The sequence below is a fragment of the Dasypus novemcinctus genome, chromosome 8 (assembly GCF_030445035.2).
Source record: "Dasypus novemcinctus isolate mDasNov1 chromosome 8, mDasNov1.1.hap2, whole genome shotgun sequence".
NCBI lineage: Eukaryota > Metazoa > Chordata > Mammalia > Cingulata > Dasypodidae > Dasypus > Dasypus novemcinctus.
In genome coordinates this window covers 89,304,479-89,320,587 of record NC_080680.1, presented here as the reverse complement: position 1 = coordinate 89,320,587, position 16,109 = coordinate 89,304,479, and the positions used below count along the sequence as shown (strand labels likewise).

Sequence of the window (16,109 nt, the reverse complement as noted above, 5' to 3'; positions counted from 1 at the left end):
GACGATGGTGCTAATTATTACAGTGACTGCCTCTACATTTCTCACGTATGCTGTGTGCTTTACCTCACTGAATTCTCAGCACAACTCAGTGAACACAAGTTCAGTTCCCTATTTTCCAGATGAGGAAAATGAGATTCAGAGCAGTGAAATTAACTGCCCAAGATCATGCAGCTAATACGGGGCAGGGGTGGGGGCGCAGGACCCTCTGCGCACCTGGGGTGGGGATGAACCGAGAAGGGGGTGTCGGGAGCCTGAGGGTCTCGCCTGTGGTTTTCTCCTTCCTGTCAGCTGAGCCCACATTCCTGACTCAGGCAGCAGTGCTCGGGTGATACCATCTCCTCACTTCCGCAGGGGTGTGAGTTCCTTCCTCCCTGCCCCCAGACATGGGACTGTCCCCCCTGGCGGCCACCACCATCCGACTACCCTACCTCCCCAAGGTGAGCAAGGGGGGAAAACCCTGGCATTTTGCACTTCCTCAGCCTCCTCTGCCTCCCCTGGTCCTCACAACCACGTTGGGATATAGGTAGACTGCCCCCATTTGACAGGGGAAGGAAAAAACGAGGCCCAGAGAGGGAAGGGGCTTGTCCAGGGTCACACAGCAAGGTAATGGCTGAGCCTAGACGAGGGGCCAGGGCTCTGGACTCCTGGGCTAGTGCTCTGTGGCTTCCCTCCTCCCTGCTCGCTGCCGCCGGGCCTTAGCCTCTGCCTCTTGAGAAATGCTATCAGAAAATGCTGATGCTGTGCACTCAGGCAGGGGCGCCGAGGGGCAGACATTGTGCCAATGGCCAGAGGGAGGACCGAAAACTGCCTCCTCCTCCAGCACTTGTTTTGTCTCTTGGCCACCAGAGGTCTGAAGACAATAGTGGGGGTAGGGAGGGAAACCAAGGCCCAGAGCCCAGGGTGCTGGATCCAGCCTGCTCTGTGGCCCACTATGATCTCAGGCCCTCTCTGGGCCTCACTGTTCCCATCTGTGGAATGGAGCCATAATCCTGGCCCTGTGCACCACTTCCTCACCTCCCACCCCATGCTCTCAGATCAAAGGAATCAGAGGATCGTGGATGCTCAATGGGCCCAGGAGGAAGGACCAGCCCCGGAAGCAGGGGGAAGAGTGGGTGTGGCCCCTCACCCAAGAGGTGGGCTCTTTCCCCACCGAGGTGCTGGGTCCTAGCCTCGTGGCTGGTGGAGCATGGGACAGCATCCCACGGTGCACCCCTCCCAGTAACCCCTAACCTGGGATCCTGAATGGACCCAGAACTAGGGGAGAGGCACGGGGTCTTCCCCTGCCCACTCTGAGGTCAGAGCCAGAGTCAGACCGAGAGGCAGGGTGAGGCAAGGCAGGGAAACAGAGGCGGGCAAAGGGAGAAGCACAGAGAGGGAGAGCCAAACTGGTACTGGAGTGATGGTGATGTGGGGACTTGGAAGCAGTGACCTCCAGAGAGACAGAGATGGACAGAAAGAGAAACAAAAGCAAGGGGAAGTGATTAAAAAACAAAACCCCCAAAAAAAAACCTGATGCAAAGAGAGAGAGGCCGCGACGGGCAGATAAAGGGTGCATGGCGGCAGAGGGGCAGCCCCACACTCACTGAACTTTCTGCTGGCTTTCCTGGGCGCCTCCGTCATCGTGGTGAACTGTGCAGAGTCCCCCGCCAGCTGGCAAGTGACTGCTCCCCGCTCTGGACATCAAGACTGAAGTGCCTCCCCACCTCCCCTTCCCCTTTCTCGAGCCCTCTCACTCGCTTCCTCTGTGTATTTTTAAACCAGTGAAACTCCCACAGCCCCACCCTCCTCACCCTCTCCGCGGGGGGCGGGAGCTGGGGCCTCCCCCAGCCCTGGCCCCTGTGGGCCGCCTCTTGGCCTCCGCAGCAGGGGCAGGGGGGAGACTGCAAGCCCGTGGGACCTGGAAGGTCTGGGGAACAAACCACAGGCTCTGGGAACAGAGCCCAGTGGACTCAGGGCTGCGGGGGGGTGGGGCTGCCAACAGCTGTCAGGGGTCTGGCCAGCAGGATGGGAGGTGCGGGAGTCAGGCGTGTGTGCCTGCCTCGGGCCTGCAGGGATGGGCTACCCAGTGGGCAGGAGGTGCTGTGGTTAGGCCTGTGAGCTCTGGGGCCACCCACACACCCAAGTTCAACTCTTGGCTGGCCACTTGGTCACTCTGTGGTCTTGGGCTGGGAATTTACCTCCTGGAGCCTCAGTTTCCTCCCTGTGAGCAGGGGGCACCTCAGTGCTTGGGGGCAGAGCCTGGCATAGAATTGATGCCCAACAAGGCATATTATTATTTTTACTTATTTTCAAGCTAGCAGGGACTGGTGAATATTTATTCACCACACCGATTGTACAGAGATGGGGGGAACTGAGGCACAGACAGGCAGAGGGATTGCCCAGGTCACACTGTGGGTTGGTGGCACACAAGGTCAAGAGCTTCAAAGCTCAGCTTTCTGTGCTGCTGACAAGTTTCTTTAGCCTCTGAAGCCTCAGTCACTGAATATCTAGAATGGGGACAAGTGCAAGGCATGCAGTCCACCCACGGAGGTGCTGGTCTTGTTTTACGCTTGGCAGCTGGGGCTGTGAGAGGAGTCCCAGGTCAGAGGGCACTGATTCCCTCATCCTCCACAGAAATAATGACTGATCGTATAGTGAGTGAATAAAACTGCTTTTAAAAATGCCACATGCCAAAAAATAGTAAGTAATGATGATGACTAGTATCTCTGATCACTTACTATATTCCAGCCATAGGGCTCCGGTCTTCTGCCCTAAGAGGTATATGATATTGCTGTCGTCCCCATTCTACAGATGTGGAAACAGGCTCCAAAAGATCATGTCCCCTGTCCAAAGCCCCATAGCCTGAGCTGAAGCTGACAGCCCCCACCTGCCATGTCCACGGCCTCCCCTCGCCCCTGGCAGCTGGGCGATGGGCCTGGTTGCGGGAAGGGCAGAACCTTCTTGATGGTGGGGGGGGAACCTGAGGCCCCAAGAGGACAGGAGCCGCAGCAAAGGCTAAGGCAGCTGGCTTCGCTCAGCTGGATGGGACCAGCTATCAGCTCACCTGAAAGGACAGGGTGTCAGGGCCATGGATTTGGGAGATGGGGGTGACTGCCCCAGCTGCTTCCCCCCAGTGCTGATAATGTGCCAGGCCCAAGGCTGGAAGCCTCCACAGTCACCCAGTTAAATCTGTTCCACAGGCTGCTGAGGCAGATCCTGCTATCTGCCCCCTGGTACAGATACTCAGTTGTCCTAATTCCCAGGCCAGTGCCCCTCCCCATCTCTGAGTTGTCAGAAGAGGGAGAGGGGCCCACAGCCTGACAGGAGCTTCAAGGAAGGCAGAGGGTAAATCCCTTGGCTCCTCTTCCCAGGGGCAGCTGCAGCATAACTTGGGCTCACTGCCGGGGCTGTACTATCAACCAGTGCTGGCTTCCCGGCCCAGCTCTGATCCCATCTTGCTGTGTGAGCCTACACAAGAGACTTGACCTCTCTGGGCCTCAGTTTCCTCATCTGTGAAATGGGGTCCCAACAGCCCCCATCACCTGGGGTTGTTAGGAGGACTAAAGGCTGGCCCGCGGCGGGCCTTGGCAAGCACTGGCCGTTGTTGCTGAGGGATGCGGGAATTCAGGCAATGGGCCGGCTGGCGTGGGCCGGGAAAACCCTGGCGGACAGAAGGCATGACGTGAGACCCAGGAGTCCCGGCCACAGCGTGGACGTGGGGCTGGCTGGGGCCCGCGGCCGCGGCAGAGGCGCCTTGTCAGCGCGGAGCCCGGCCCTGCCGTTGGCCTGGGCGCCAAGACAGTTGCCGACAACCCTGGGAGAATGAATGGGGCTCAGTGTGGCGGCTCTGCTGAGCTCAGAGCCCCCTTTGTGCGGCCTTGAGTAGCCGTTGGGAGCTCAGCTGGGGACCTGCTGGAGGGTGGCTGTCCCACAGGCCCTTCTCCAGCCTGCACTGGAGACCAGCCCGGCCCAGCCGGCGCTCCGCAGCCCTCCACACTAGTGCTTTCCTGCCTGCAGGCCTTTGCCTAGGCTGGAGCCACGCCTGAATGCCGCTGTAGCTGCCATTGGCTCAGTCTTTCGCATCCGTCCAGCCCCCTGAATGCCCCCAATAACCTGGCTCTGATTCCTGTCCCCCACTCTTGGCCCCTCTTCCCCTGTCTATGACCCAAGTGCCGGCAGCTTGGCCAGGTGCAATCAGGGATTCGAGGCCTTAAATATCATAGTCAAAGTCATCAGGCTCAGGCAAACCTGAGTTCAGTGCCCACCTGCGTGACCTTGGGCAAGTTACATCACCATTCTGAGCCTCCTTTTCCCATCAGTAAGATGGAGCAAATACAACATCTCTCACATGATCTCATGACAGTGGAATAAAAAACATTTACACCAAGATTATCATTCTTATTACATTCACTTTTGTCTTATTTGCATGTTCCAAACAGACCTTAAGCTTCCTGGGAGAGGGATGGGCCTTGCCTATGCCTGCTCTTTCGTAGGTGCTCAATAGATGCTTTTTCCTGGGTTGACCCCATTGACTGGTAATGGGGGACATGTAGGATGATGGTTAATAATCCTGGGCTTTGAGAGAAGACACCTGGTTTGGATTCCAACTCCATTGCTTTTCTGGCTGTGTGGCCTTGGGCAGGCTGCTTCACCTCTCTGAGCCTATTTTCTCATCTATAACCTGGGCCCTATTATCACACCTCTTAAGAGGGGTATTATAAAGTTTCAGGAGGTGGATGGATGCCTGTCAACACAGGGCCAGGCACAGAGTTAGTGCCAACCAGAGTAGGCAGAATGTCCAAGGTGTGACAGGGCTGTGGGCACCACATGGCTATTTTCTCCCCTGTATCCCCCTACCTGATGACCCCCTGTCTCTAGATGCGCCAGCTGCCAAGAGCAGCCTCCCTAGGAGCCTGTTTTCTCCTTCCCCTCCATACCACCCCTACCCTGTTCCTGCTCAAGGGTGGGACCCAGGGCCCAGGCCAAGGTCCAACAGCTAACCAGCGGCTCCCTTTCCTGCTCCGCGGGCCAGTGTCCCTGATAAACGGGTAGCAGGACCACAGCTGCCAGGGCCTGGTCAGACGGGCACTCCGCAGACATTTCCTGAGTACCAGCCACATGCCCGACCAGGCCAGCTGAGTGGATTCAGGCAAAGCAGGAAACATTTCCCTCGAGCCAGCCAAACAGAAGTCCAAGTCTAGAAATTGTTCCTGCCTGGGACCCAATTTCTTCTCGCCTCCACCTGGGTTTTGCCAGCCCTGGTGATGTCGGGCCCCAAACCTGGGCAGCTTTCTCAAGGGCCCCCCATGGCCCCTGCCTGCCTTCCTCCTCCAGGCAGGACCCGAGGCCCTGAAGGGAAGTGATTGGTGGATGTTCGCGTTCAGGCCACAGGTGGCGGGTTAGAAGTGACAACACCACCGGAACCTCTACCGAAGCCTCTGCCCACAGGAAGTGACTTAGGGGAGGGCTCGTGGGAAACAGGCAGCCGGCGCCGGCCTGAGGGTCTGACAGTGGAAGCCGCCAGACCCAAGACAGATCCCCTGATGCTACTCTGCCCTCCCGCACCTCCCATTGGGCATCCAGGCCCCGTCCTGTGCCCTAGCTCTGCTCCCAGCCCAGGTGGGAAGAGCCCTGACATAGGTGAAGGCTTGCCTTTATGCCAGACAGACCGGGCTCTAATGCCAGCCTGGCCACTGACCAGCTATTGGACCCTGGCCAGGTGATGTCACTTCCGAGACTCAGTGCCCTTATTTTTACACTGGACTTGACAACAGTACCCACCTCGTAAGATTCAGTGAGGATTGAGATAATAGGTATAGGATTTGGTCCATTTTCCCTCAATAAATGGTAATTACTATAATTATTCTCTTCCTCTCTGCACCCCCTTCCCACAATTTAGCCTGCTTTCTAATAGTGTGCCCAAGAAGCTGACCCCAGTACACTCTTCGGCACATCACTTGACTGCTGAAAATTCTCCCTAGCTCCACACTGCCCTCAGGACGGGGCAGCCTGCTCCTCAGCCTGGAACAGGGTCTCTAGGGACACCAGGAACTCCAAACCCATTGCTGCTTTCTCTTATGAGGGGGCCTCAAGGCCAGGTAGTGGAATAAGAGCTGGGAAGCCACCCGAAGGCTTCCTGCAGGCAGAGAAGGTACAGTGGGGAGTGGGGAGGGGAGATCAGGGAGCATGGCCCTGAAGGCAGGAAGGCTTGGGGAATTCATAAGAGACCCACGAGGCCACAGACTGGGGGAGGGGGCTAAGCTAGATAGAGCCTTAAATGGCACATGCAGGATTTTCCAGAAGACAGTTGGAGGGCTTGAGGAAGGCAGGAAATATATGCAGACTTCACTTCAGAATAATCTGGTGGGGTTTTGAGAGGGGAACAGAAGAAGAGTGTGGCGTGGCAAGGACTCCAGATCCCTCAGCAGAGGGCTGGGAAGATGGGGCAGATTGAAGAGGTGCGGAGGAGGTAGAAAGAAACAGCTTTGCTGGGGGCTGGTTCTTGGGCAGAGCTGGAGGAAGAATCGGGGGACTCCTAGAGCCAGAAAGAGACCAGGGAAATGCTGAAGGCATAGGTGGGATTGGAAATGGGGGAGGGGACGTAGGACCCCGGAAGGAGAGGTAAGTGAATGGGGGGCTTGGCGCCTGGCAGACTGTAAACAGTGTGAGTCACAAGGATCCTCTTCAGGTTCAGAAAGACCCCAGCTTTGCCACTGTGTGACCTTTGGCAAATGACCTCACCTCTTTGAGCCTAAATGGCCTCTGAAAAATGGTTCCGTGATCCTGAATATGTGCTGTTGTCAAGATTCAGTGGAGCACCCGGTACTTCCTGAGCGCTCAGGTATGCTCAGTCATGTTAGCTATTTTTGTGAACACCGTCCCGTGCTCAATTGGCTTTGGCGCAGCACGGCGGGGTGGGAGTTGCTGGGGACTCATCCCTGTCTCCCAGAGAGCTGGGGGAGGGGGGGTGCTGTCCAGATAGGAAGGCCCGGCTGTTGCTCGCTCACCGCCTCCGGTGTCACCACGCCCCCTAGCGGCCATCGGTTGCCATGTCAACGGCGGGTGGAGGGGGCCTGGGGAGGCGGCAGAGGGGGTTGTTCTCTTTCCCAAGGCCGGAGACCGCTCCCTTGGCGCCTCCCGCCTTCGCCTCTAGGGGGGCACTCAGAGCCGGGGAGGAAAGGGCTCCCCGAGGCAGCCGGCAGGAGGTGGGGGGTAAACTGAGGCACGCGGAGGGGCGTTCCACGGCCAGGTGTTGCGCGCGGGGCCCCACCTCCGAAGACGGGGGAGGGGCCGCAGGCGGTGACGCGCCGAGGGCGGCCGGCAGACAGCGGGCGGGCGGGCGGCGACAGCGGCGGCAGCGGCAGGTGCGGCCGCGGAAGGTGGGAGGGAGGAGGGAGGGGGCGGGAGGAGGGGGAAGGGAGGGCGAGGCCCCGGGCACCTCCCCCTTTATAACGCGCCCCTTCCCGGGCTCTCGGGCCGCCTCCTCGTCGGCTCTTCCCGTCTCGTCCCCTCGCCCGGCCGCCCCGGGCCCGGGCCCGGCCAGGGAGACCCCAGGCCGCGGCTCGGGGGCCGCTCCCCCGCCCGCCGCCCCGCGCAGCCCGGCGGAGGCGGCGCCGGCGGAGGAGGAGGAGCAGGGCACTGCGGCTGGCCCCGGATCGGGCGCCAGAGAGACAGCGGCTTCGGCAGCAGCGGCGACCCGAGCCGATGCAGCGGGACGCACCGCCCCGAGCTCCAGCCTCGGCGCCCCGGCTCCCCGCGCCCCCGATCGGAGCCGCCGCGGGCACTGGCGGCGGCGGAGGCGGGGGCAGCGGCGGCGGCGGCGGCGGCGCCTCTGCAGCTCCGGCTCCCCCTGGCCTCCCGGGAACTACAAGTCCCAGGGGGCCTGGCGGCGGGCGGCGGGCGGAAGAGGCGGGGTCGGCGCCGCGAGGCCGGAAGTGGCCGTGGAGGCGGAAGTGGCGCGGCCGCGGAGGAGCTTGGAGCGCGGCAGCGGGACCTGGGGCGGGAGTGGCGGCGGCTACTGGAGGCGGCGGCGGCGCGCTGGAGGCGGCGATGGCAAAGCACTACGACTCAGTGGAGTGCCCCTTTTGTGATGAGGTGACCAAATATGAGAAGCTCGCCAAGATCGGTCAAGGCACTTTTGGGTAAGATGGGCCCCGAGGGGTCAAGGGCCCCGGGCCTGCAACCTTCGGGGCCGAGTCGGGGCCGGAATCCAGGCCCCAGGTGGTTGGGAAGCCGCCGAGCCCCGGACTTGTCCTCCAGTCTCCCAAGACCGTACCGCAGTCCGCCGGGACTTGACTGAGCCGGCTAGCAGGGAGGAGCCTGAGGCCTCTGGTGGGGGACGGGGAGGGATTGCAGAGAGGGGCCCCTGAGGGAAACGGGATCTCTCCGACCGTCGACGCCTAGTGAGGAGGAGGGGCCGAAGGAAGGAAGCCGAGAGGCTTAGAGAAAGACTATAGAAACTGGGTGGTGGAGTGGCCAGGTGCTCCATGTCCTGGGCCCTGCCTGGGGGTACCTCTTACTCTTCTCGCTTTACTCGAGTGGGGGACGGGCGGGCCCTGCGGAAATCGCCTGATGAGCCCTCTTGGGTCTCCCTCTCGGCCTGCAGGGAAGTGTTTAAGGCCAAGCATCGCAAGACCGGCAAGAAGGTGGCCCTGAAGAAGGTGCTGATGGAGAACGAGAAGGAGGGGGTGAGTACAGGTTAGGTGGGCAGGCCTGCCCGCTCCACTCTGCACCGGGTTGGTTTTCCATCCCGCTTTTTATGGGACTCTAGTGTTGAAATTCAGTTTACGTGCAGAAATTTGGAAATTGCCACATTCCAGGGAACTTGGCCTCCAAATTAAATATTTTAATTCAATGTTGTGAAACTTGACGTTTTATTGCTGCTTAAACATGGTTAGAGCCAGGAAAGGGAGCCTTTAATATCTTTCTCTTTAGTGTGTAACTTTGGTTAATGTAAAAAATACATCCACGTGGCCTTAAAAGGTGAATTCTACTCAAGAAAAGGAGCAGCCACTTATACCACTCCCTCTTAACTCTAATCCAAGTCCCCAGTAATTCATTTCTTAGCAATGAAATTTTTAAATAGTAATTTACTTTTCCTACCACACAACAAGGGAAACACAAGAAAAGAACTAAAGTTGGAAGGCAAAATGAAGTTAAGGAGGATTTAGGGACTGATGGTAAAATGTTTATGCTAAATATCTGCTTAGCAGTTCATTGTCTCAAACCAGCTTCTTGAAATGTACATAAACTTACTTAACAGATAAGGGATCCGAGGAAACCTATTTCAGAGCCCATTTTCTTACTTGTCTCTCAAATTGAGATCCTTAGAACAGACTCTAGGGCCAATTCCTTGGTCTTCAACCCCTTCACTCACTTTTGATCCCCTACTGTCCTTTTCCCCACCCAGTTTCCCATCACAGCCTTAAGAGAAATCAAAATTCTCCAGCTTCTAAAACATGAGAACGTGGTCAATTTGATTGAAATCTGTCGAACGAAAGGTAAGTTGATTGGATCTTGTCCCTCATTTTCAGATGGAGAAAATACAGCATATAGAATAGAGCTTTGGTTGCAAAGTTGGAACCGAATACTCTAAATGGTTTCTTAACCCAGACCTAATACTAGTAATGACTGCTTTCCCTGGTCCTCTTTCATTGTACCGATGTTTCTCCAGGGCCTGCCACAGCACGGGGCCCAGAGGAGGCACTCAGTAAATAGTGAAGGAACAAACAAATGCATGCTGGAGGGCATGGGTGGTCCATAGGTTGGAGGGGAGTAGGGGCTGGTTGTGGGAACTTGGTTCCTTATGGGGTTTTTGATTCTTATTCTTCCCTTTATTCCATCCTACCCCATTCGTTCTTGCTGCGTCAGCTTCCCCCTATAACCGCTGCAAAGGCAGTATATACCTGGTGTTCGACTTCTGTGAGCATGATCTTGCTGGGCTGTTGAGTAACGTCTTAGTGAAGTTCACGCTGTCTGAGATCAAGAAGGTCATGCAGATGCTGCTCAATGGTCTCTACTACATCCACAGGAACAAGGTGGGCACTAGAGTGGGGAAGGAGAGTCTAAGCCTTGGTCTGGCCTTTGCTCCCACTCTGGATGGGTGTGGCCAAAGGACTCCAAGGGACCCACACCCCTGCCCTTCCCACAGATCCTGCACAGGGACATGAAGGCAGCTAATGTGCTCATCACCCGTGACGGGGTCCTGAAGCTGGCAGACTTTGGGCTGGCTCGGGCCTTTAGTCTGGCCAAGAATAGCCAGCCCAACCGCTATACCAACCGTGTGGTCACGCTCTGGTACCGGCCCCCGGAGCTGTTGCTCGGTGAGGACCCCCGAGCGGGCAGAGGGGGGCAGGGGCTGGGTACCCACCTGGCCCCAAACCTCAACTGCCAGGGTTTTCTGAGCCATCGGCCCCGGGGTGCTGCGTCTCAGGAGGCCCTAAGGCTCAAAGGACCCTCCTGATGTGCTCTTCTTCCCAGGAGAGCGGGACTACGGCCCCCCCATTGACCTGTGGGGTGCTGGGTGCATCATGGCAGAGATGTGGACCCGCAGCCCTATCATGCAGGGCAACACGGAGCAGCACCAGCTCGCCCTCATCAGCCAGCTTTGTGGCTCCATCACCCCTGAGGTATGTGTGCAAGCTGCCCGGGACCCTGGTCCCCACAGGTTACAGAGACCCAGAGTCTCCTTGGCATGGGAGGAGTGGGGAATGGAATAGCAGAAATCCCTTCCCAGGAGAGTCGGCCAGCAGGGAAAGGTCTGCTCTTAGGAGCCACCACGGCCTGTCACCAGTTAGTTCTGTGGCCTTGGCTAAGTCGTTTGAACCAGTCATCTCAGAGTTGATTTTCTCTTCTATGGAACAGAAGTAGTGCCTGTCTCAGGGCTGACACATATTCAAGGTGATTTGTATAAAGGGCTTGGCATTTGGTGTGTGCTAAGTACACGGTAGCCATTGCTGCCGTTACCATTGGAGAGATTGCGTTTTTTCCCCAAGATGGAAGGTGGTTTGGGAGTATCTTGAATAGAGAAGATGTTTTAGTCCCTTTAGGTGCACTGAAAGTATAAACAAACAACAGACGAGCCATGCACACCCTGAACTAACTCCATCCTCTCTTGTCACCCCCCTCCCTCGTCCCTTCAGGTGTGGCCCAATGTGGACAAGTATGAGCTGTTTGAGAAGCTGGAGCTGCCCAAGGGTCAGAAGCGGAAGGTGAAGGACAGGCTGAAGGCCTACGTGCGTGACCCCTATGCGCTGGACCTCATCGACAAGTTGCTGGTGCTGGATCCTGCGCAGCGCATCGACAGCGATGACGCCCTCAACCATGACTTCTTCTGGTCAGACCCCATGCCCTCAGACCTCAAGGGCATGCTCTCCACCCACCTGACATCCATGTTTGAGTACCTGGCACCACCTCGCCGGAAGGGTAGCCAGATCACCCAGCAGTCCACCAACCAGAGCCGCAACCCTGCCACCACCAACCAGACAGAATTTGAGCGAGTCTTCTGAGGGCCAGCTGCCACTGCTTTTCATTAAGGCCGTTGTTTGATTTGTTCTTCTGTTATGTGACTTGCATTGCGGACATTACGGGGCATTTGAGTTTTTTTCTCTAGTGCACATTTTATTTAATTCCCTCCCTGGGCATTGGGAACATCCAGCTGAGAGGACTGGAGTGAAGCGTTGGCTGAAAGCCCAGGAGGGCACTGGGGCTGTCTCACTGTTCCCTGATCTTCTGGATGGTGCCCAGAGGGCCTTCATTTCCCGTAGGACAGGAATATGGATGGGAGGAGAGGCTCATCCCACCAGTGACTTTTTAAGAGTTCCCAGCATGATGTGGTGGGGACAGGACAGGTCCTTCACCTATTTCCTGACCCTCATCTCAGGATGAGAAGCCTAATTGAGGGTCACGGCCAGCCTCAGGAATGGGCTGCTCTTTGGCTTAGCCCTCAAAGCGCTGGGGCTGGCAAAAACTTGGTTTCTTAATAGAAGAATTTTATTGTGTTTCTTTTGTTTACCTGTTTGGAGACATTTCCTGTATGCAGTTTGGTCAGTTACAATTAAAAGGTTTTTTTTTTTTTTTTTCAGTAAGTGCTTGTGTACTCTGTTCCGCATTCAGACACCAAGCTCTTAGCCTGTGGCCAGTAGACCCTGACAGTTGAAATTTGTTGAGTCACTGGACGCCTTGATTCTTTTTTTTGTCCCAGATTATGTTCCTTTACGTAACATGGACTTGCGTATTTTTGTTTTTTTCTCTTGGGTACTTCCAAAACACTCCCCAAAGGTAGGTAGGGTGAGGACCTCTTGGCTCAGTCTCAGGAGTGGCAAGACTGATGACGAAAGAGCTGGAGAGGACTGCTGCCTCTGCGGTGGTCACCCTGGTGGGCACAGTCTCCTGTGACTGGCAGACATGTATGTGTCTGAACTTGACTCGAGCCCATGGAGACCACAGAAAGGTGGTAAAACGGGAATGAACAATCTTTAACTTAAAGATCCCTTAGGCTGTTGGGTGGCAGAGGGGTCTGGGGGAGGCAAGAGAGAAACTGGATGAGTTGAAGGATCTAAGGAATTTGGGGGGAGGGGAGAAGTGACTGGAAGAGGTCAGGATTTACAGGGGTTTGGGGAGGTGGAAGTAGCTCGGACATGGGTGGGGGCATGCAGGAGAGACGACAGAGTGAGGGTATGATGAGAGCTCAGAGCCGGGACCCTCTGAGGAGCAGCGTGTTCTGGGCGGTACCTCTCCTGGGAGCCTGAAGTTGGGGGCAGGCATGTTTGAGGTGAAGGTCTCTACGTCTGTCACAGGAGGGGGCCTCTTAAAGGAGGGCTCAGAGGGAAGGTTGGCAACACCTAAACTTGTTGAAACGCCCTGATCACAACTTCACAGAAGGCCACTGAAAGTAAGAAACTTACTTACTTACTTGTAGTGAGCAAGTAAATCGAAATTAAAACAATAGTGAGAGGGAGGTTGTTAGTGTGGGAGGAATGGGGTGGGGGAGTAAGGGGTATACAGGAACCTCACATTTTTTAAGTGTAACTTTTTGTGATGTATATATCTTCAAAAAAATAAAATTTACAAAGATGTGGGTGTGGGAAGTAGGTTATATGGGGACCTATTTTTTTTATGTTTTTTAATGTAACATTCCTTGTGAGCTATTAACTTAAAAAGTAAAAAAAAAGCAATCTAGGAATACTATAAAATCCCTGACAGACTGTCTAAAAATAAAATTTTGTGTATGTAAAAATTAAATAAATAAATAAAACAATATTGAGGTGTCTGAATTCCTGTCAAGTTGGAAGGTTTTGAATGGCAGATACCTGATGTCGAAAAACTCATGGAGCTAGCTTAATTGTTAAAAATACGTATTTTTTCTCCAAAGGTTCTCTAAAATGTTGACATTCCTTGACCCAGCAATTCCGCTTAAAGTAATAATCTTATGGGTAATTGTACAATAGGATTATCTCATTGAATCCTCGCTACAACTCTGATAGTTTCATTCTTTCATTCTACAGATGTTTATCAAGGGTCAAATCTATTCTCAGCCCTATGGAACTCACATTCTAGTAGGTTCAAACTAGCCTGATGGGGTAAGTTCTACAGAAAACAAAGTGTAACAAGAGGAAAAACGAGTGGGGGCATCAGGGTGATGGAGAGAAATGCCAGGACGGTGAGAGGCTTGGGGGTGGGGAGTGGGCACAGGTGCCAAGGCTCGACTAGAAAGACTGGTGAGATTTGTGCGGAGGAGAGGGAACATGGTCTGATGTTGGAGAAGATGACAATGATTCCACCTTGAGGAATACTAAGGAAGCAAGGCTGGGGCAGTATTACTTCAGGGCTGTTGGAATAATCCAGGTTTGAGATGATGGTGGCTTGGACCAAGCTGGTGGTGACCAAGGTGGTGAGGAGTGATTGGGTTTATGGATAGAGTATGAGGGTCTAGTGACAGGATTTACTTTCCAATTGGATGTGAGGCGTGAATGAAAAAGGAATCGAGTCTTAGGCTTTGGGGGGAGAAGGACAGCCACGGACAGCAGGCTGCAGGAGCAGCAAGCTGGCGATAAGGGTTGTTTGACATACTAAGTTTGAGATGGACATCCAGATTGAGTTGGCAGCTGCATACTGGACTCTAGCTCAAGGCCCAAAGTTTCGGCTTGCACACAAACCTTTGGGAGTTGCCAGCATGGTGGTTTTTATTTTTATTTATTTTTAAAATTTATTTCTCTCCCCTTCCCCCCCCCCCCTCCAGTTGAATGCTCTCTGTGTCTATTCGCTGTGTGTTCTTCTGTGACCACTTCTGTCCTTATCAGCGGCACCGGGAATCTGTGTCCCTTTTTGTTGCGTCATCTTGTTGTGTCAGCTCTCCGTGTGACAGCTGGGCAGACTGCACTTTCTTTCATGCTGGGTGGCTCTCCTTACGGGGCACACTCCTTGCACGTGGGGCTTCCCTACACGGGGGACACCCCTGCGTGGCAGGGCACTCCTTGAGCGCATCAGTGCTGCACATGGGCCAGCTCCACACAGGTCTAGGAGGCCCGGGGTTTGAACGGCGGACCTCCCATGTGGTAGGCAGACGCCCTATCCATTGGGCCAAGTCCGCTTCCCAGCATGGTGGTTTTTAAAGCCCTTCGGTAGTATATTTACATCAGAAGAGGGTGAAAGCAATGAGAGCTCCAGTATTTAGACATCGTCAAGGGGAATGGATGTGGCTCAAGCAGTTGAGTGCCTGATACCCACGTGGGAGGTCCCAGCCTCAATCCCTGGTGCCTCTTAAAACCAAACAACCAGAAAACATGAAAAAACCAACTCAGGGGAGTCAGTGTAGCTCAGTGGTTGAGCACTGGCTTCCCACATACCAAGTCCTGGATTCAATTCTCAACCCCAGTACTTAAAATAAAAATAGACATCATCAAGGAATTGAGAGGAACAGGTGAAGTAAAAAGAGACCAGAGAAGAGTGCGTTCTAGAAGAAAGGTATAGAGATCATTTGTGGGAGGAGGGCGTGATCAAGTGCTGCTTACGGGTCCAAAAAAGACTAATGGATAATTGGTTTAGCCATGCTGAGGTCAGGGGAGACCTGACAAGAACCGTTTGGGTGGAGTGGTGGCAGTTAAACCCTGATGGAGAAAGAGGAGGGTCAGAAGAGAACGGGAGGAATTCAGGCTTTTTCTCCCAGGCAGATCATTCTGACCATACAAGTTTGTGTCTACAAGTTACAAAGATAACTACCATGTTAATCAAATATCTAAAATTGCTTTTGACTATTTTTAAAAATATGGTTGTAACTCTGTTGCATTAACTTACTTTCTCAAGTAATTGAATATACTTTATTACTTGGGCTTTTCAAAACTCTTCCCTTACCCACTTTTTTTTTTTTTAGGAGGTACCAGGGTTGAACCCAGGACCTCATACATGTGAAGTGCACACTCAACCACTGAACTGCACCTGTTCCACTACCCACTACTTTAAATGAGGCATTTATAAACAGTGTTCAATTTTGTATTAAAAGAATTAGATTGACCTCTCCTATTGAAGGTCATTGCATCCATACAGTTTTATGCTGCTGTAAAAGAAAAAAAACAACCAGGAGAATGTCTGCTTAGGGCTGCAGGCTTGTGAGGGAATGGGGAGTGATGGCTAACAGGTATGGGGTTTCCTTTTGGGGGAAAGAAAATGTTCAAAAATTAGATTGTCATAGCTGCACAGCTCTGTGAGTATACTAAGCTCCACTCGATTGTGTACTTGAAGTGATATGTGAATTATATCTCAATAAAACTGTTAGAACAGGAAGAAAGGAACTGATGACAAAAGTTAGAGGTATTTTGCTCTAAAGGAAGATGTGGGGGATCAAATCTTTTATTTTCTAAGACAAATTACATGGCCTCCTGGGATTGCCCTAGTAGAGAGGGAACATGTTTTTATCTCTTGTACGGAAGAAGAAATGGGTGCAGAGAAGTCCAGTCGTGTGCGCAAGCCAGGTGGCCAGGCGATGTTCAGCGGCCACACAGGGCTATGACCGCTCAGGGCAGACCCTGATCTGTTCACTGCCACATCGACCGTGTGCAGCCACGAGTGGGCAGCCCTGCATGTGGAAAAGCTGGGAAAGGCTGAGCAGCACTTCCCATACTTTAATGCACGTG

General features: G+C 54.3%; 2 protein-coding genes across 2 annotated transcripts in view; one reads left to right on the top strand and one right to left on the bottom strand.

Annotated features, from left to right (window-relative positions):
* The window catches only part of SH2D3C (SH2 domain containing 3C), a 29,503-nt gene extending 27,774 nt beyond the window's left edge, over window positions 1-1,729 (bottom strand). Inside the window, exon 1 of the mRNA XM_004455618.5 lies at window positions 1,584-1,729. Within this exon, the coding sequence (XP_004455675.1) occupies window positions 1,584-1,620 (37 nt within the window). The 5' untranslated portion in view covers window positions 1,621-1,729. The remainder of the gene's footprint in view (window positions 1-1,583) is intronic.
* A 5,747-nt stretch (window positions 1,730-7,476) lies between these two features.
* Window positions 7,477-13,239, top strand: CDK9 (cyclin dependent kinase 9). Its single transcript, XM_004455617.5, has 7 exons — window positions 7,477-8,120; window positions 8,585-8,666; window positions 9,389-9,479; window positions 9,850-10,016; window positions 10,130-10,301; window positions 10,459-10,607; window positions 11,121-13,239. The coding sequence occupies exons 1-7, from the start codon at window positions 7,684-7,686 to the stop codon at window positions 11,484-11,486; spliced, it is 1,464 nt and encodes a 487-aa protein (XP_004455674.2). The 5' UTR covers window positions 7,477-7,683; the 3' UTR covers window positions 11,487-13,239.
* The last annotated feature ends 2,870 nt before the right edge of the window (window positions 13,240-16,109 follow it).

What these genes read in the sequence shown, in the direction of transcription:
- CDK9 (XM_004455617.5), top strand. Translation starts at nt 7,684, where the DNA reads ATGCAGCGGGACGCACCGCCCCGAGCTCCAGCCTCGGCGCCCCGGCTC. An exon ending in ATCGGTCAAGGCACTTTTGG is followed by an intron (nt 8,121 to 8,584) that starts GTAAGATGGGCC and finishes CTCGGCCTGCAG; the next exon opens with GGAAGTGTTTAAGGCCAAGC. An exon ending in TGGAGAACGAGAAGGAGGGG is followed by an intron (nt 8,667 to 9,388) that starts GTGAGTACAGGT and finishes TTCCCCACCCAG; the next exon opens with TTTCCCATCACAGCCTTAAG.